The following is a 21,461-nucleotide window of genomic DNA, read 5'->3' on the forward strand; positions in this document are numbered from 1 at the left end:
ATGCATAAGCAAGGGAACTTAACTTCAACCCTTATTAGTTAGAGGTATTAGTCTAAGGTGTAATCACTATATAAGCTCTCCTGGATATATTTTTTGTACACGATGCTAAACCTATTATGTCCCTCAAACTAAGCAAGGTCGTGTTTTTGTTCCATGATTTCACTAGGATAGGGAAGCCACAAATACACTAGAACATATTTTGGCTCAAATAAACATTGAAACTCGCATCGGATCATCCCACACAATACTAGCAACCTAGATCTCAATACAACAATTTTTAACTAGATTCTTTTTTTAGATTATTATTTCAAATATTTCTAATAATTTTTTTAAATCTTAGTTATTTTTTCAATTTTTTTTATCAGTATGCTTGTTTTCCTATATTCAATCCCCTACCCCACACTTAAATGATGCAATGTCCCCATTGCATGCTAAAACAATAAAGGAACATAAAATTAAAGAAGAGAAATTGGAACAGACTCCCTTGGGGTAGTAGTGGCAAGATCGAATTGTGAGACTTGTGTGGTAAAGCTTGGACTTCTTGTATAATGGCTGGAAACAGTACTTCTGAGCTCTCTTCTTGTGAATATAAATGAGCCGAATCGAAATGAACTAAAGAACCATTCTTCAAAAAGTGTGTTGAACCTCAACCACGATGTGGTAAAGAAATTTCACGTCGTGGTGTCGAGTTTGAAGTCGTAACTTTTGTGAAATATAAGATCACCATGGTGTGGTCTAGTAAGGCCACGTCGTGGTGACAGGTCGGATGCAGACGTGATAATATCAAATGCCACGACATGGAGATGATGGCCACGTCGTAATGTCTTCTCAGAATTTCTTAAACAACCCATATAATGCATCGTTCCTTTTTAATGACTTAGGATCATTCCCGGCCTTTTCTTTCTGTAAAACTTTTTCAAAACTCTTTTCTTCATCAAGTAGGAACCCCACACTTATTCAAAACCATGGTCTTCAATTGTAGTCTTCCAAAAGTATCACGACTTCTTCATCAATTAAGCTCCTTCACTGCTTCACTTTCGTTCAATACTATAAAATCAAAAGACTAGAGAAACACGTGATTATTCGGTTAAACTAAAAATAAAACTGGAAATAAAAACTAAAAAGAAATCAAAAGGAAAAGAAAATGCAAACTCTTAAACATCAGATTACCTCCCGAAAATCGTTTCTTTTTGAGGTGTCGTGAGCCGTACTCCTTCCCACTCTACGTTGTTGTGGTTGGGAGTGGGATCTCCCTTTTCACCTTTTTCTCTTTCCACTTATACTTGTATGCTTGAACTCGTCTTATATACGCCTTCTTTGAGTTTTCTTTCTTCTTTGGATTAGAATTTTCTTCATGTTTACGCTTCATCCCTTTTCCTTCATTTTTGACCCTTGTACTATTCTTCTCATCTAGCTCCATCTTGACTATTGTTGGCTTCTCTAATTCCCCACCCATATCTTCATCAATTATCTCAACTTCTTCACTTGAATCAACTTCTCTTTCATCACTCGCCTCTTCCACTTGAGCCTTGGGTGTAATGAATGTGATCACCTCAAATGTCATAGGAATTGAGGCTCTTGGTTTAGAACATTTGACATTTGCAACATGAGGCTTCTCCCAAACTTTTAACTCTTCTTCCATCATCTTCTCCATCTCTTCTAGCTCACTAAGGTGTTCTTCTTACAAATTATTCATCCTTAGCACTTCATCTCTTGGCATGTCGTAACTTACTTTAGGATTCATCCCAAAAGTAATTTCTTCATCTTCTACATGAAGTGTGAGCTTTGACTCATGAACGTCAACAAGGGCTCTTGTGTACTCAAAAACGGTATTCCTAAAATTATGGGAAGGTCTTCGTCTTCCTTCATATCTAGAACCACAAAGTCAACCGGAAAAATAAATGTCCCCACTTTCACCAACAAATCTCCAATGATTCCACATTGGTTAGTGATCGAGTGATCCGCCATTCTAAGTGTCATCTTCATGTCTTGGAACCTTGGTAGACCGAGCTTTTTGTAGAAATAATATGGCATAAGATTGATGCTTACCCCCGAATCGGCTAAAGCATTTATAGAAGTAAAATTGCCAAATTCACAAGGCAAAATTAATTGGCCCGAATCTTCCATTTTGATTGGCAACCCATTGATGATTGTAGCTGAACATAACTCATTAAGCACTATGGTTGATGCTTTTTCCAACTCCTTTCGATTAGTTATCACATCCTTGGCAAACCTAGGAAGCTTGGCCATGGATTGGAGGAATGGAGCATTTATCGAAAGCGATAACACTTGTTCCATGAACTTCTTCTGTTACGGCTCCAGTTTATGCTCAAGGGCTTTAGATGGGAATAGTAAAGGAGGCTGATACGAATTTAGAGTAGAAAAATTTTGATTCGCCAATGACCATGACGTGGTAAGATCACCACATTGTGGTGAATCATAAGAACGCGATCCATATTTTGCTTTTTTAGATTCGGGCTTCTCTTCTTCCAAATGCGAATTGGGATTTTTAGCAGCTGTTTCATGGATCATCAATGGCTCAGAATGAACTTCTTCTTCAGTGAAAATCGCCATTACATGAGGTTGTGATTTCGGGCCGGGATTTCTAGGTGGTAACCTCTCGTTAACAAGTGTTGTTAGTTGCCCAGTTGAGTCTCTATGTTCTTGATGGAAGCTTGATGATTCCTCACATTAGTATCAGTAGTATCATGCATTTTTTCTAGAGGCTTCCATAAACCTATGAAGTACTGACTCAAAATCCATCTTCTTCTCGGGTGGTGGTTGTTCTTTTTGGTAATAGCCTTGACCTATTTGTCTAAATTTTTTGTCCTTTTACTTCTTGTACTCTTCATAAGGCAACCAATCTTTTTTCGGCTTTCTCCAATCTTCATCATATTTGTCACCACTAGAGTAAAACACTTGTGCCTTCTTGTTCCCGTGCTCATCCAAATCACAATCCTTCGTTAAATGTGGCCCGCTACTATTATCACACCCGACACAAATTGCATGGATATATTGATCCATTTTTGTCATCCTTCGATCCATATTCTCTAATTTTTCCAAAACTGCAGCTAAGTTCCCCTTCCCTCCATCTCATTTACCTCTAGTAACATCTTTTCTTGGGTTATGATATTTGGGTGAGTGCTTCGCGAATTCTTCAATCAATTTCTTAATCGTGGCCGATTCTTTCTTCAGCATTGGTCCTTGAGAGTCAATAAGTTGACTTTCTTGTGATATTCACACCATCATAGAAAATGGACACTTCTTGTTGAACATTGAGATCAAGTTGAGGACAACTTCTAAGCAGGCCTTTGTATCTTTCCCACGCCTCATATAAGGATTCTCTGACTTCTTGTTGAAAAATTGCATTTTTCTTCTTTAGCTTTTAGATCTTCAAAGGTGGACTAAATTGCTCAATAAAAGCGTCACGAAGATTGGCCCAAGTAGTAATGGATCCGGGCGAGAGAGATTTCAGCCAAACCTTAGCTTCACCGGTAAATGTCACCAGAAGCATCCTAAGTAAAACTAATTCTCGTGGCACGTTTGGAACATTAAAGTAGTTTGCAATATCCTTTACTTCATTTATGTGCTTGAATGCGTCTTCATATTCTTTCCCGACGAAAAGTATGTCCTTTAGCATTGATAGAATATGCCCATTGAGCTTAAAACTTCTTTCAGTTGGAATCTCGGGTGGTACAAGACCTGGTCCGTTATCCTCACGTATCCTCTTCTTGTAATCTCTCGTGGTCATTCTCGTGATATCTGTCATCTCTTCAACCTCGCTTTTTATCTCTTCGTCTGAACTTCCATCGGTAGATGTTTCTGGCACATATCCTACTTCATTCTTGCTTGGAGTCTTCTCAAAAAGCTCGAATTTGTCGGATTGAAAAGTTCTACTTGATCTATCGACCTTCTTGTCCTTCTTCTTGTGGAAAGCTGATTCTGGATTTTGAAGTGGTGGAATTATTGGATTTTTTGATCCTTGGGTCATAAATCACTGAAAGAAAAGCAAAATAAAAATGTGTAAATGGAATAAATATTACTAAAGTAAAAATTGACTGAGAAGTAACCGCGACTTGGCAAAGATAACCACAACGTGGTTGATTCTCATAAAGAAAAATAAAATAAAATTAATGAAGAAAAGTAACTTTTTGCGGTTTTTACCCCACAAAAAGGAGCGGGTAACTTAAATCAATTAAACTATAAATCAAATAAGTTGTTCCCTGGTAACGGCGCCAAAAACTTTGATGTGCACAAAATTACCTACTTGTTTTTAAAATTTATAACCTAACTAACTTAACTAATGCACCTATAGGTAGTGTACCTAGTAGAATTATAGAATAGCTTGGGTAAGTCGGGTGTCGAACACAGAGAATGGAATTTAATTAATTAATCTAACTAAATCTAATTAAACTAAGAAACAAAATTCAATTTGGGGTTTTTACTGAGTTTGCAAGATCAGAAGAACTTAACTAAACAATTAAGTAAACAAAACAAATTGACTTCAAGATTAAAATAGTACTTCTGCTTAGATCCGATTTCACCTTCTCCTATGGTTAATTTCTAGCGGATAAAATATATTGGTTACCAATTTTTTAACTAGCTATTATGATCAAATATCTAGACTTATCAATTTATGAATTACTATGCAATGATCAATCATAAGTTAAACACCAAATCGATAATGAACACAAATTGGACTATGAATGATAGTAGTTACTTTCCTATGATCAAGTTAAGCAACCAAGCACAAATTAATATTAATTATGCTCTCTAACATGTTAAAGTTAATTACTTTATCTAAGATGTGATAAATCCTAGCTCTAATTATTTAATGATCATAAACAACTAGGTGACAAATTCATGCAATTAGAATGATCAACTATCACACAGAATCTTATTAATAAGCAATATAAACTAGAACTAAAACATGTTAGGGTTTAAATATCAAACACAAGTAAAATCAATATAAAGCATCCAATAATCGAAATCAACACAATAGGATCAGGTTCATCTTCACCAAACAAAAGTATAAGGTTTTTAGCCTCTCATGATAGCAGAAAAACATACAAAATCCAAGCAATTAAAACTAGACATGAGTTTATTTAGCAAACTGAATGGATCTATGTAGAAATATTCTAAATCTTCTTCAAATCTTAAGCTCCACTTGATTCTTGATCTTCTTCTGAGTTTCCAGTGGTTTTTAATCGCAATTCTCCTCAGAAACCGGTTGGAAGTCTCTTCATTCGACCTAATAATTGGATATTTATAGTTTCCATAAAGCTAGTCACCGGAACGTGGTTAACTGCCACCACGTCGTGGTGTTCGTCGAAATCCCGTATTCTCCAAATCAACGTTAATGATTGGGAATCTTCCATTCGCCACATCGTGGTATTCTATCTTCAAGTCTTCTTTTTCTTTATTCCTGCTTTAGCTCATTCATTCTTGCTTCCAGTTCCTCGTTTGCTTCCTTTTTGTCCCAATCATGTCTTTGCTACTACAAAACATATTTCAAACATAATAAGCACCCTTTTTCCTAAATTTAGCATAATTATAGCTAAAAGTATTTAAAAATATGTCTGAATTATATGATTAAATATGCACATATCATTACGATTCCTAGCTTTTACCAATTCATAAACAACTAGATATCAAGTTCATGCAATAAGAGTTATCATCTAACTACACAAAACCGGCAGGAAAATCAATAAATATTACAACTTTAACATACTAGGATTATTGATCTATCAAACACAAGCTAATCTAACATATTAATTCCATAAATAGCAAAATCAACACATAGTATTAGGGTTCATCATCAACAAATGAAAGTAGATGGGTATTAGCCCATAATCAGAGCATAAAAAGACATAAAAACGAAGTAAACAAGGTTTAACATGTTTAAACTAAGCAAACCGAATGAATGTATTGTGTTCTTCGCATAGATCTCTCTAATGCTTGATCACTAGTCGAATTCTGGTCTTCTAAGGGTTTCTAGAAAGTATTTGATCGTCCTTAGTCTCTAAAAATTTTAGCATCTCCCAAAATTTCACCTGAAATACGATATTTATATTTTCCTTAAAAATAGCCTCCACATCGTGGAAAATAGACATCCACACCATTGGAGATAGTTTTGTGTCGTATGATCCATGCCTCTTTGCAAATTCATCGAGAAGGTTCATACCTCCATGTCATGGCATATATTCGACCACGACGTGACAACTTCTTTTTTGCATATTTTCCTTCTATTTTCTTCCTCTCGATTTACGATTCTAACCTCGAAGTTTCTAGCTTATCAAATTAGCTCCTTTTCCTTTGAGAATGTCTTTTTGGCTACAAAATAGACGTTACACGTAATAAGCATCAAATATCTTAATAAATACCCAAATTATAGCTAAATGTACTTAAATATTGCTTAGAATATGTAGTTAAGTTTAGAAACATCACCTACCTTTATCACCGATAAACATGGATTGTTTATTAAGTGTGGTCGGTTTTGGGTCCCAGTTTCGAGTGGGGTTCGACAAACGTTGTTATAGGTAGCGCATAAATCTAGGTTTTTGATCCATCCTAGTGCAAAAAAGATGTACATGGATTTGAGACTTAGTTACTGGTGGCCCTACATGAAGAGGGAGATAGCTTGGTATGTGGACCGATGTATGACTTGTTGCATAGTCAAGGCCAAGCACCAAAGGCCTCATGTAAAGTTTCATCCTTATAGATTCCCATGTGGAAGAGGGAAAAAATTTCGATGGATTTTATCACCAAGCTTCCAAAGACTTCTTGTGGTGTCGACACTATCTGGATGATAGGTGACAGGTTAACCAAGAGCGCCCATTTTGTGCCTATATAGGATAGTTCCTCTGCAGAGAAGCTTGTAGACATTTATGTTAAAGAGGTAGTTTCCCAAAATGGTATATTGGTATCAATAAATTCTGATCTGGATGTTCGTTTTACTTCCAAGTTTTGGATGAGATTTCATGAGGATTTGGGCACATTGTTACATTTTAGCACTACATATAATCCTCAGGCCGAAGAACAGAGTAAGAGGATGATTCAGATCTTGGAGAACATGTTAAGGGCTTGTGTTTTGGATTTCGGTGGGAGCTAGGATATATATTTACCGCTATTAGAGTTCTCCTACAGTAATTGTTTTCCATGCTACTATCGGTATGCCTCCTTTTAAGCTACTCTATAGGAGGAAGTGTAGGAATCTAGTCTGTTGGGCCAAGGTCGGACAGAGAGTCATGGGGAGCATTGAGGTAGTGATTAAGATTACTAAGCTTATACAGTAGGTTAGACAAAGATTTGACATCACAGAGTCGGCAGAAGAGTTATGCTGACAGGCGATGGTCCAAGTTAGAATTCTAGGTTGGGGAAATGGTATTGTTGAGTATATCACATTGGAAAGGTGTCATCCACTTCTAGAAGAGGAGTAAGTTGGGCCCTGGGTTCATCAGACCATTCAAGATACTTGCTCGCATGAGTAGGTTGGCTTATCGATTGCATATGTAGGAGGAGCTCAATCATATTCACAGTACTTTTCATGTCTCTCAGTTAAGGAAATGCATAGCAGATGAGACATCTATTGTTCCTTTGGATGATATCTAGGTCAACGAGCTCTTGAACTATGTAGAGATGTCAGTTGGTATTTTGGAAAGAAACATAAATACCTTACATAACAAAGTGATTGGGATAGTGAAGGTGCATTGGCATGATTGTAAGGGTTCAGATAGGACGTGGGAGCCGGAGGAGGAAATACGGAAGAATTATCCAGAGTTGTTTGCAGATATGGATTTCAAAAATGAAATCAAATTCAGGTGAGGAAGAATTGTAACATCCATATTCTAGGTATAAGTCTTTTATCTTTCTAAGTAGAGGTTTTGGGGTTTTGTCGCACCATGGTGCGGTAAGGACCAGATCACGACGCGTGACACGTCAATAAGTGGCGGCACAGTGGGGTCTTCACCATGGCGCGGTGGCGGCTGGGGTTCAAAACCCTAGACTTCGGGTCTTGAGCCCTATTTAAGCGCTATAACGTGTAGGTTTTCCTCATTTCGTAGCCTCTATTCTTTGAGAACGTCATTCTTCCAAACACTAGCCCCCATACTTGATTCTTGAGCTCTTGTTCTTGTTTTGGTGAAGCTTGAAGAAGAAAGAACTCCATTTTGGTGAAAATTGAGTTTTGCTCCAAGCTTGATCTTGCTTCTACACCAGATATCAGATCCTTTGTATGTATGAAGTTTGAACCTTGATCTTTGTTTTTCTAGATCTAGTTTTATGTATCTTTTGGGTGGTTTTGAGCCCCTTTTCTAGATATCCTTAGATTTGAGCAACTCGAAGACCTTTTAAGTAACCCAAATGATTAATGGACTGGAGTGATGAAAGAATTATGTGTTTTCATGCTTCCTCTTAAGGGCAAGCATGTTTTTTGGTCTACTTTAGAATAAGGTTTAGAGTTTGGGTGCATTTGAGACAAGAGAATGGATAAAGTTGGAAACTTTATCCATTAAAACCTTTGGAGATATTAGATCTAAGCTTTTGAGCTCTAGAGATTAAGTGTTAAATGCTTAATCCATTAATTTTTTTTGGACGCTCACCATGGTGTGGCGATGGGGTTTGGTCGTGTCTATTTATGTCATCTAGTTACCACGGCGTGGCTATAGGGTTGGCCACAGTGCAGTGGGTCAACCGTTGACCGTTGACTTTCAACTAATTTCACTTTTGGTCAAACTTTAGGGTTTTAGGTCATAGGCTAAGATTTGAGCTTTTATTTAATGTTTAGGTGGTTCATAGTACCAAACTTTACGTTTCTTGTGAGTTCTGGTCTTTTTCTGCTTGACTGTGAGGTGAGTCTATATTATGATTGGACACGGGGTGTCATTGTATGCTTGTTGTCTTTATGACTCATGCTACGGCCAATTATTTGATTTTTATGTGGTATCTTGGAGAACTCACTAAGCTTTGTGCTTAAGTTTTAAGTTTTAAATGTTTTAGGTAATCTAGTAACAAAGGGAGCAGCCCAGCCTAATTGCATCGCATCCACCGGAGATTCCACATTTTTGGTTTTTATGATTTCACTCTAATAATTTATTGAAACTCGCTACTCATGTTTTGAATATTGTTGGTATTGAATGATATGATTTTACTTTATTTTAAAAATGAAAATTTTACTTATATTTTGGGACGTTATATAGTGGGCTACTTACTTTTCAATTGGATATTTAATTTAGCATATGGAATCACAATAAATTTCACCAAAGCACCACCCTCCAATATACATATATATAGACCTACAAAATTCAAATTTACGTTATATGTACGTAGAAAATATGGGGTAGCATGTGCTACCCCTACCGCCTAGTTAGTTATGATAGGTTATTATTTTATATGAATAGAAAGATGAATAAGAACAAAATCTATATGAATATTTATTTTCTTATGTTATTATTGTTATTATCATACAATATTAGAATTATTACTTGCATAATAATAATAATAATATTATTATTATTATTATTTCAAAATACATTAATAATGATATTAAAATAAATAATAGTACGAAAGCATAAATTTAATTTATTAACTATTAGATTTTTTTTTTTGAATATTACAAATTTTTGAAAAGAGAACTTCCTAATGAGGGTTTTTGGGTCACCTTTCGTGTACCTACTAATCCCACACTACGAATCTCATGCCCATGAGTCAATAAAGACGAACATCTATGGCCACAGGGGCTGAGTAGTGTCATGATTCGAACACAGGTCAATGGGTTACCCACCACGTCTTCTACATGTCTTACCAAGTCACCACAACCCAAGTGGTTATATTATAAGTATTGTGTGATGCATTTGGTAGAATGTAGACATTTAGTCGAGTATTATACATGGTTTTCCATCTAGCATAACGTTGTGATTTGTAGTTATTCCATGTTGTAAAATAGTAAGCATTGAATACATTCTCTAAAAAGCAACATTTATATAATGTCCACCTTGAACATGAGTGATAGAAGTATTAAAAAAATTTGGGATGTCTCACGGACTAAACCTTAGCAGGAAGCATGTCGTCAAACCTTGTCTACTTATATAATGAATGACTACACCATACGTGTTTGACATTGAAGGTTCAGAGACCGAATACTTGCATTTGACTTCGTCCTGCATGATATTTTGTTCGACCATCAAATAATTACCCCCTTCAACCTCCAAAGATCGTTACTTTTATATTTAGTTGCACCCATTTGTATGGACATTTTATTTTGGAGCAGTGTTGTAGGGCTATAGGTCGTCTGAAAAGTGTGTATGAGGCTATTGAGGAGGCGAACCGAGGAGCTCAACAGTGGGCCTACTCCACAATTGGGCTAAAAAGTTTAATATATCAGGCGCAACAACAAGTTACGAGTAGTTTTCTATAGGCCAACAATATTGGTGGTTTTGGTGGAAGAACGTAAAATCAACCATATCATTGGGAAGAATTCACGAGCTATCGTCAGTAAGTAGATGGTTGTCGGATGTTATTTCTTCTACCATTTCCACGATGTGAGTCTTCATTGTTTGTTTGGTGACCTCAGTACCATATAATGACTGGATGCAAATGATTATGTTCAAAACTCATCTGGAAATTTAGAAACACTATCCTCGTTTCGAAACTCTTTTACAAAATCATTTCATGAAAGCAACACATTAATACATATATTATTTCAAGTATTTCATGCACATAATAAGGTGGAATATTGAATAATATAAAAATCTAATGTTAGAACATGAGATATATACTCATATGTAATGCACCCACCTTAATTATATATTAGTTTACCAATAATTCATCTTAAGTAGAAAAGATCAATAATCACTTACATAGATACAACTTGATGGATTATAAAAACTAATACTTCATTAGGTTAAACACAACTTCCTATGAAGTTCTAGGCTCTTTTATCTCACACATACTCTTAGGATGTTCATGAGAAATATTATAAGAAACAAAATGAACGTTGATTCTGAAATGAAAAGGTTAGAAAATTCGGTGTGCTTGGAAATACAATTGTACACGGCCATGTTTTTATAAATATGGTATATTTTTTTGTTCAGGTCTCCTAAAATCATGAATAAATGTTGAAAATGGCATCTTACTGTAACAACCTAAAATACGAAGGTAATAATTTCATTTTTAAAACAATAAAAACACTCATTTATCCTTTATTCAAACATTTAGAAGTATTACAAAATAAAACAATTATGATTGCACTCGCAAAATCACAAGTTGCGGTAAACACAGGTGTATGCGCTGCGATCAAGCCGGGACCCTCCCTTTCGAATCGGAAGTACCTGAAACCATAAACCATAAACTGTAAGCACAAGGCTTAGTGAGTTCCCCAAAATACCACATACAGCACAACACAACTAGACAGTTATTGATTATCAGCAACCCGGGGGACTATCAGCAGTCTCAGCGGCTAACAGCACACCCGGTGGGTTATCAGCAACCCTGGAGACTATCAGCAGTCTCAATCACATATAAACAGCATAACACAGTAATAACAGCTAGACCCAACTAGTCATCATAAATACAACTATTCTACCACACATGCACATACAAACATGTGAGAGTCACAAAGACAGCTAGCATCCTACATACATAATTTAGTGAGAGGGCATTGGGGCCTTCGACTCAAGAGCACCGGGAGAAGACTCACCTCGACAGCTGAACCCACAAATAAATTTCTGACTACAGATCCACTAGAACCCCGAAGCTATCAAACATGAATAACATTCAATTAACATTTGGGTTCCAAATCAAATCCAATAATCCATATATGGGGTAAAAAGAACAATTTTACCCCTCACCTAGTTTAGTCCAAGACTAAGGCCCACAAACCAAATAATCAACCAAAGCCCACTTATGGCCCAATTTTCCAAATTGGGCCCAAACCCTTCCATGGGCCTTACCGTAAAGCCCATTAACTTTTCCTTAATCCAAAACACTTGTTCTCAGATGACACAATAAAGCCCCAAGCTGTTGGATTAGGTGTCTAAGCCTATAACTATAATTGGTATGTACTTGACCCGATAATAGCATGGTCCATTTTGGGTTGCCTTCACCAGAGGAATTTGATAGGATGGATATTTGAGAAAGAGGTTATTTGTGATTTATTAATATATTATAAGAATAATATATTGATTGAGAAATCATAGTATTTAATTGGTATTGGTCAAGAATTAATTTAGTGATCAAAAGAGACCGATTAAATTAACGGGGACTGATTAAGTAAATCAGTAATACATATAGTTTGGGCTAATGATCCATATTGATTAGAGTGGACTAATTCTATGTGGGAGTCCATGAAGAGTAAGTCCAAAGGGCTTATCATATGGATTATTGGATTAAATGCCCAAGGAAGTGAATTAGGGTTTACAAGTTAGACCCTAGGAATTCCACACTATAAAAGTAACCCCTAGACTCCCAAAATCGGCACTTGTGATATAGATGAAACCATATCCGAATTTGGAGCTTCATAACCTCTCTCTTAAAGTCCTCTTACTTTTGGTGTTTGTGAACCATTTGAGGCATCAAACTTGAGGTGCTAAGCTCTTAAAATGCCAAGTTCTACAAGCTACATGAAAGAGGTATTCATCTAACTAGTTTTTTTATGTTGTATATCTCCAATTGCATGCTAGCTAGGATATATGCTTTGGATAATATGAAATTGCATGTATAATTAGAGAAAACTTAGATCCAAGGCATTAGGGTTGTATGTGCACGATAGGAGTGTTATAGTACCTACAACCCAACAGTGGTATCAGAGCCATGGGTGTTTTCTGTTATATAGATGCATTGGTTAATTGTTCAAAGCTGAAAAAAAAATGGAAATTTGCCTTCTATCAGGGTGAACTCAATGAGTCCATTGCCAGACTCGGCGAGTTGGACAGTCTGCTGGCAGATTTTTGGGTTTTTTGGCCAGAATTGGATTAGGATCATTACCATGAACTGTTTTATATCATAAAATCTGATTTTTCTGATATGGTAGTGATTAACCTCATCTAATTAAAGATAAATTGTCAAATTTTAAGATAATTACTAGTTTATATGATAAACCTATTATTTGTATTATTTGATTTGGATTTATCTTGATATATGAGTTGAATTAGGTCAAATTGGTAGATTGTAAAAAAAATAATATGATTATTTTTAGTTGAATTTGATCTAAATGTGTCTTGAAGAGTTTCATAACTTGTCCTCAAGTTATGGAGTATGAAAAGTCTCATTCATGAAACATTAACTCCTTAAGTTATGGAATTCAAGAGGTTTTGAAAAGTTTCAAAACTTGCCCTCAAGTTTTGGAATTTAAAATTTGATAAAAAGTTTTAATTGTAGAATATTAAATACGAAAACTCTTTGGTTACATAACTTAAATTTTGAATTAAAAGGTTTTAAATTATGGCTTTGTTGATAATTAATTAAAAGAGTATTAATAAATCCATAATAGAAAGGTTTAATGTTTAGTTGAATTAAAAGTCTAATTTATTTAAAATATTAAACCTCCTAGTATTTTAAATGTTTAAAATACACCCTTATACTATATAAAATTAAAAGTCTAATATATTATATGTATAAGTTAAAAGTCAGTCTTACCGTTAGTAGGCCTCATTCACGAAGCTGGTCTATAAGGGGTGTTTAAGGAAGCGGTCTGTAAAATGACCGTCATTGGGTATCCATTCTTACCCACCACACCCTTGACCAGTGGAGGGTCATTAGCCGAACGGGTAGGATACGACATTCTCATTAATAAGTATAATGAAAATACAAGTAACTAAACTCTTATAAATTCCCAATCTTAGTTACTTATGGAAAAATGTGAATTTGATGCTAACCCATGAAATTGCACATTGCACCTTATTGGTCGTTAGTTGAGCGTGTGTGGTTAACTGGCACACTAATTTGGGACTAATGTAGGATGGCAATGGGTAGCTTGGAGATTATCATAGATCAATGGAGCGTTTGTCATTAACTGTCACATTGATTAGGTGATAAATGTCTTCGAGAATGCCAAGCTAATTTGCATGGTTATTCACACCTTGTTTGTGATCCTCGGTATCCCATTCACAAACTTGAAGGGAATAATAGAGATTAAACATGCCATTGAAAAGTTCAATGAATCTCAAAGAATCTAGGAATTTCAATTCATTTAAAACCTAATATTTACTTTTGTTTTTCATGGTGGAAATTGGTAAATCGTCATTTACCTACCTTTAAATATTTTGCAATTGGATTACGGCATCCCTCTTCCGAATTGTAAAATATTGTGTTGGGTCCTAGCCTTCATATTTCATTTGGGTGTTATATTAAGGACTTAAATCAATTAATTTGAATTTCTCCCTTGTAGATGTCTAGTTCTGACAATTATGGTCTCCCCGAATCTTTTGAAAATAGCTTCCCTCATGAGGATGATATTCCACGCTTCGATCATGAAAATGGAAATCATTCTTCACTTCCTCCACCTCCTCCAATTATTCTCCCTGGCCCACATGTTCGTCGACTTGAAAAGTTCAAGATCACTCAAGCCCTATTGGCAAGCAAACATGAAGATGGAAAGTCTGTATGTGCTCACGTCTTGGACATGAAGCTGCATATTGATAGGCAGGGAATGTTGGGTGTCATGTTCCCAAGGAAGCTGGCTGTTGACTTGGTTCTTCATTCACTTCCTAATTCATATAGTGAGTTTGTTAAAGACTGCTATGTGACAGATCATGACGTGACCCTTATCGATGTAACATATCTGCTAATTGTTGCTGAATCAGCAATGATTTGGCGCACTAGTAAAGCAAAATTGATTAGAAGATCTACTTCCCAAAGCTACCTTGAACAAAAGCAATGTCATTGGCAATCCAGAAATGATTCCTTCTCCTAAGGGAAAGGAATTGGCCATGGTCAAAAGTTTTGATCATAAAAGAAAAGCCAGTTCTAAGATAGTTCCATGTGTGAATGCCATAGAGTCCACTTGTTTCTACTGCCATTTGAAGAGGCATTGGAAGCGAAGCTGCCCTGACTACCTGGAAGATCGTAAATGTGGTAAAGTCAAAATGTATGACTCTGCTTCAGGTAAGTTCATTATCTAACTCTATTAAGTTCCTATTTATAGATTCATAATACATGATGTGATAAGATTGCATTTTGATGTTTTGTAGGATCAAAGAAGAAAAGGAAGATTGAAAGAAGAGTAAGTTGATTCTTATCGCGAAGAGATAGATTTCGATCGCATGGTTCGATGATCAGACTTTTTGAGCTGCTGCTTAGGAGTTATGATAGATTGCTTAGGAATGGATAACATCATAGTTTTCATTTGTATTTGCATTGTAAGGACAAGTTTTTTCTCACTTTTATAAATAATTTTTTTTTTGATTTTATTTTATATTTCCTTGCAATGGCATTTGTGAAAATTGTTGTTTATATGTTTCTATTAATAGCAATATTGAAAATGGTTTGATTCTTAGTTATATCAATTGTGGTAGTGTCGTAATTTTCTAAGGAAAGACTCTCATCGCCCAAGTTTCAATTAGATAGAAGCCTGGAATCATATGATGTATGAAAATCTTGGTACTTGGTAAATTAAGACTAATTCCTTGTTTACATATGTATGTAAGTCAAGTGAAAGATGAAAGGATCTAGTACACATTGATGAGTACTGGTCAGGTCCACCACAAAGGACGATAAAGTATATTCGTCATGATTTACTGAAAGTTCAGTAAATATGGTTATTCTTACAAGTTTAAGTGTAATTCTAATACCTTGAAAAGTTTCAATGTATAGCAGAACGAATAAGAAGAATCAATCAGGCAGAAAAATAAAAGTTTTTCCAATCTGAAAGGAAAGGAAAGAACTTTAGTATCATGTTCTATGATCATCCTAATGATTATAGAACCATATCTCAATTGATCCTCTAAGGAAACCTTAGTGCACTTTCATGACTAAGAAGAGGAATCAAGAATTGTTGAAATTATTAAATCAAAAAGGTGAGTCATACTTCGTTCCAAAATCGAGTCTTAGAGTCATACTCCAAGATTGTACCTTGAGTGACATAATCTTAAGTAGGTTTATAACACATCATAACATGTGGAGTAGAAATGTTTCTTACTCTTGCACATTTGAAATTGGTAAGTTGTGATGTTTTGGATAAAACAAAGATCAACTAAGACCAATTACATGAAGTGTGATGGGTTTTGAGCATTCTAACACTCCTAAGTGTACATGAAACCCTAAATACCTTGGATCTATGTTTTCTCTATTATACATGCAATTATGAACTTTCCAAGGTATTACCCTATCTAGCATACAATACTTGATACTTGGGTAATCAAATGGATAGAATACATACCTTTGTTTGATGTAGCTTGTCTCCATGAAGCTTGAGTGCCTAGTGCCCCAAGTGTGACACCTCAAATGGTTCACACAACACCAAATGCACATGGAATGACTTGAGAGAAATGGAACACTCCTTGAAATCGTCTAGCCCTCATATTCACACATTAGTGCACGATTTCTTGAGCCATGGGATTCTTTTATATGGTGGCTATTAGGGTTACACCATGTAACTCATAACTTTACCCATTCCTTATGCTCCATGGATTTTAACCTCCATGGAGTATCCATGGGTCACCCCATGGACTTAGTCCAACATAAGGAATCTTGGATCACAAGCCCACATATACAAGAATGAATGATTTACACAATCAACCCATATATTTAATTAGTCTCCTTTTGATCACTTAATTAATTCCAAATTAATTCTTGATCAATACTAATTAAATAACCTTATTAATATATTAGAACTTATAATATATTAACCAACCTTAAGTGTTATTTCTCTCATTATAGTCTATCCAAATGCATGATGCCATGCAACCCAAATGGACCATGCCGGGTCGGGTCAAGTCTTACCAATTATAGTTATGGACTTAGACATTAATCCAACATTCTCCGACTTGGATAAGTCTAAAACTATTATTGCGTATGACTTCAGGAACCGATCAGCAATCATAGCTCTCAAAAGCTTCTGTCGAACTCTGACCTTGTCGATGAACTCTGACCTTTGTCAATGACTTGTCCATTAGATAAAGGATCATATATTCCTCCATTCTAGATATCATATGGACTGAGACATGGATTATCAATCATTCTCTCTGTCCATTTGTTGTTTCCCGATTTCCGATTCATGATGACTGACTGATTGAACAAATCAAATCAGTCCTGGCTTGGCCAAGCACTCACATGTATCATCTTTAAATCATCGAGGGGCCCACAGATATCGCTTTTATCCCGAAGGTAAAAGGAATGGATAAACTTCGACTCATATGGCTTGTTCTACTACTTGTTGAATCATACACAAAGGCACGCTTTATAACATCGAGTTACCGAATGCGTTTTCGTGCAATCAATGTACAACCAACTCATAGTAACAACTCATATTTCTAGGTTTGAAGAATATAAGATATTATCGTCTCATGATCACTCGTGATAAAATCCATGAAGTGATTCAAATGAGCGCGGGTTGAATCCAATACTCAGAACTTATGAGCACTCATGAGTGTTGTAGCACCACTTTGTCCACCAACTTGGACCTCTACAAACCAACCCATGACATTCTTGATTCATATCTACTTCCAACATATGACCGACTGTGGATGGTTTGAATAACTTAATCATTCAGGAAGAGCGACTTAGTTATTCTGGAAGTCAAAACATGCAAAGTGAAACACAAGAATAAATGAATCAAATATGGTATCAAACCCTATGAATATAAATAAACACTTTTATTTATCACCATACTGATTACTCATTATTCATTGTTTCGGTTTTATCAACTTTATACTTGAATTAAAAACACTAGTTGTCCCATGCTCCAAGCATGTACACTATGTTTTTCTTAAACAATAGCTTTGCCATACACCAAGTATGCACTCTATGTTTGTCTATGATCCTTACTTTGTGAAATAAACCAATTGAACATAATTTCAATGATTCTAATTTCACACTCCCAAATCCTTATCGAAAAATGTGAGAATTTCAAATTCCTATCATTTATCGAAATCTGTTTAGATTTTAAACTTATATGCACTGACCCTCCTGTAATGAATATGTACAAAGTCATAAAGACTTGTCAACAGTCATTATAAGGTATTCCAATGGAGATCAACTCCATGGAAACTAAGTCTCATATTCAAGGTACATTGCTTTGGACATGCTTCTTGCATTAAGTTTTCTAATCTTACACAGATAACTTCCACCTATGGAGACAACTCCATATTCTCATTTTGACTATCACTTCTGAATAAGAGATGCCTCTTTTCCGAATATGTCAATATGGTCCTTCCAAAATTAGCACTATACTTCCAACTGTCCCTGAGCAACCAATCTTTGGTAAACCTCAGATTGTCCTCGACAATTGCTTAATCATTTTAGTCATGTCCAATTCTAGACCTTTTCCCTTCTTAATGCCTCTGGGCATTTGGAAAAAAATTTAGAAATGACAAATATTATAGCACATGCAATCGATCCTGTACCCAAAGCAAAAGGTACACGATTCATGATGTCACACATAAAGACATGATTCTAGACCAGTCTTTTGCTACAATATTTTTATTTGCCATGTTTTCAAAATTTGACTATGAAGAGGGATGCCGTAATCATAATCGAATTTTGAGAACGCAATATATAGAATTTCCTTAAGTTGAACCAATCCAACATGAAATTCATATATATATTCTTGACTAAAGATGATTAAGGTCTCAATCTAAGCCTTTAGAACTGAAATGAAGTATATCCACTCCCTTAATTATAGCAAAACAACTTTTTCAATCCCTGCAGCCTCACGAATTGAAACTTTTGTTTTCTATAATTAACATTGCTAACTTTCAACACTAACAATAATTATCATGCTCCCACTAACATGATGATTATTAGCATAACACTTATGCTCCCACTAGCTTTGACATGTACTCAGAAATCAGCTGGACTTCTAGAAATCAATACTTTATTGACTTCCTTACCAAAGTTCAGATTTCTGATACGAGATGCTTTGATAAAACTTTATCAAAATCATACACCTTTCCTTAGATAGCATGCATGTGTGTCTAAACAATTTCAGAACTATGAAAAGGGATGCCGTAATCATAGTCTCAATTGTTTAGACTTTTTGCCATCTGCTTCAAATCTACTTGGTGGAAGTGTTTCCTCACCATCATTTTCATGAATCGGAGAGAAACCTTATGACCCTTAGATTTTATGGTGTATGTGTTCTTATCCATGTGAATCGTCAAAACCATAGTCACAAGACAAGGATAATGACAAATCCAAACTCATATAGACTGAACTTATGCAATCTTAACTTCTTGCCACCTGGCAGTACAGGGCCTGCCATTGCTTCCAAGTTGTTATGCAACCAATTGAGAACTTTCAGAACTCCTATGCAAAGCCAACTTTAACTGGAATGGGCATAGAATATGTCAACATGATAGGTTATAAACCTCAAGTCGTGTGCTAGTGAAGAACCTAAAGTTTTATTCTTGATTAGTTCTTGAAATTCTTTTTAGGATCTTTAAGACTCCCACTGTCCTCTTGACATATAAGACTATCTTGCCAAATATTCAAGAGATAGTGCGGATTCTTTATCAAGACAAACACTTCACACAATTGGCCTAAGTTGGTCTTTGTTTAATCCAAAACATCACAACTTACCAACTTCAAATGTACAAGAGTAGGACACTTTTACTCTTACATTTGACAAGTGTTATAAACCTTTCTTTAAGATATGTCACTCAACTTATAGTCTTGGAGTATGACTCTAAGACTTGTTTTGAAACGAAGTATGACTCATCTTCTTGATTTAACCATTTCAACAATTCATGACTTCTCTTCTTAGTCATAAGAATGCACTAAGATGTCCTTAGAAGACCAATTGTGATGTGGTTCTTTAATCATTAAGATGATCACAAAACATGATACTAAAGTACTCTCCCATCTTTTCAGATTTGAGAAACTTTTATCTGTCTGCCTAATTTGATTCTTCCCATTCGTTCTGCCATACAATGAGACTTTTCCAATGTTTTAGAATTATACTTAAACTTGTAAGTATAACCATATTTACTAAAATTTAGTAAATCATGACGAATAGTCTTAACGAGCTTTGTGGTGGACTTGACCAGTACACAAGAATGTGTACTCGATCCCTTTAGTCCTTAACTTGACTCACACATCCATGTGAACAAGTCTTAATTTTCCAATGCTTGAAAGTTCTCATTCATCATACTATTCAACTTGCATGATTCCAAGTTTCTATCCAACTGAAGCCTTGGGAATGAGAATCTTTCCTTATTTGGTAAATTATGACACTACCACAAACGAAAGAATCAAGTCCATTTTTTTTCCAAATATTGCTATCAATGGAATCATATAAACAACCATTTTTCACAAATGCCACTTGTAAGGATATTTAAAATAAATATAAAATTAAAAACTTTTATTTTATTTCAAAACTTTGCAGAAAAAACTTATCCTTATAGTGCAAATGCATACGGAAAAACTTGTTGTTATCTATTCCTAAGCAATATATCATAACTCCTAAGTAACAGCTTCAAAATTCTGATGCGATCGAAATCCACCTACGCGATCAGAATCAGCATATACTTCCTTTAAGCTTTCTCTCTATTCTTTGATTCTTAAAACATCAACATGTGACCCAGTCACATCATGTAATGAGGATCTTAGAATAGAAACTTAACAGAGTTAGATAATGGGCTCTACCTGAAGTAGAGTCAGACTTATTGACTTTAACATCCTTAGGTAAACTTGGCAGCTTTGCAATCAACGCCCCTTCCTTTGGCAAAATAAACATATGGACCCTTTGGTAATGGGACTATCTCAGACTTAGCCTTTCTCCTTACCATTTGGTCAACCGGGTTGACTATGGCCAATCCCTTTCCATTGGGAAGAGAATGCTTTTTCTGGATTTCCAGTGTCACCATTGTCACTATCCATAAAGTTTTTGGGAAGTTGATCTTCTAATCAAATTTGCTTTACTATCGTTCCAAATCATTGCTGATTCAGCAGCACCAAGCAAATAGATATGATCATTAAGGTTCATGTCATAGTCTGTTTCATAGTAATCCCAAAGGAACTCACTATGTGACTTAGAAAGTGATTGAACATCCAACTTTCTCAAGACTTTGACACCCAACTCTCCCAGCTTGTCAATATGTGACTTCATCTCTAAGATGTGATCACACATAGACCTTGCTTGCCATTAGGGCTTGAGTGACCTTGAACTTGTGGGTTAGGGAGAATAATTGGAGGAGGTGGAGGAAGTAAAGTTCCAAGAGATTTGGGAAGATCATAGATGTCTGAACTAGACATCTTTTGGGAGATATTCAAGATAGTTGATCTAAAGTCCTTAATATAACACCCAATAT

The 21,461-nt window shown here is 35.5% G+C and overlaps 1 protein-coding gene and 1 non-coding gene across 2 annotated transcripts; one reads left to right on the forward strand and one right to left on the reverse strand.

The window, feature by feature from the left end:
* Positions 1–1,767: 1,767 nt before the first annotated feature.
* LOC145122471 (uncharacterized) lies at positions 1,768–2,250 on the reverse strand. Its single transcript, XM_079058072.1, has one exon. It carries the CDS (start codon positions 2,248–2,250, stop codon positions 1,768–1,770), a length of 483 nt encoding a protein of 160 aa, XP_078914198.1.
* Positions 2,251–3,278: 1,028 nt separating this feature from the next.
* Positions 3,279–3,385, forward strand: LOC145122877 (small nucleolar RNA R71). Its single transcript, XR_013714777.1, has one exon. It is a non-coding gene; the product is annotated as a small nucleolar RNA R71 (small nucleolar RNA).
* Positions 3,386–21,461: the final 18,076 nt, after the last annotated feature.

Source organism: Lactuca virosa, chromosome 6 (assembly GCF_052849685.1).
Source record: "Lactuca virosa cultivar CGN04683 chromosome 6, Lactuca_virosa_CGN04683_v6, whole genome shotgun sequence".
NCBI lineage: Eukaryota > Viridiplantae > Streptophyta > Magnoliopsida > Asterales > Asteraceae > Lactuca > Lactuca virosa.

Excerpts from the sequence above, each read along its gene's own strand:
- LOC145122471 (XM_079058072.1), bottom strand. The coding sequence starts at position 2,250 with ATGGCCAAGCTTCCTAGGTTTGCCAAGGATGTGATAACTAATCGAAAG.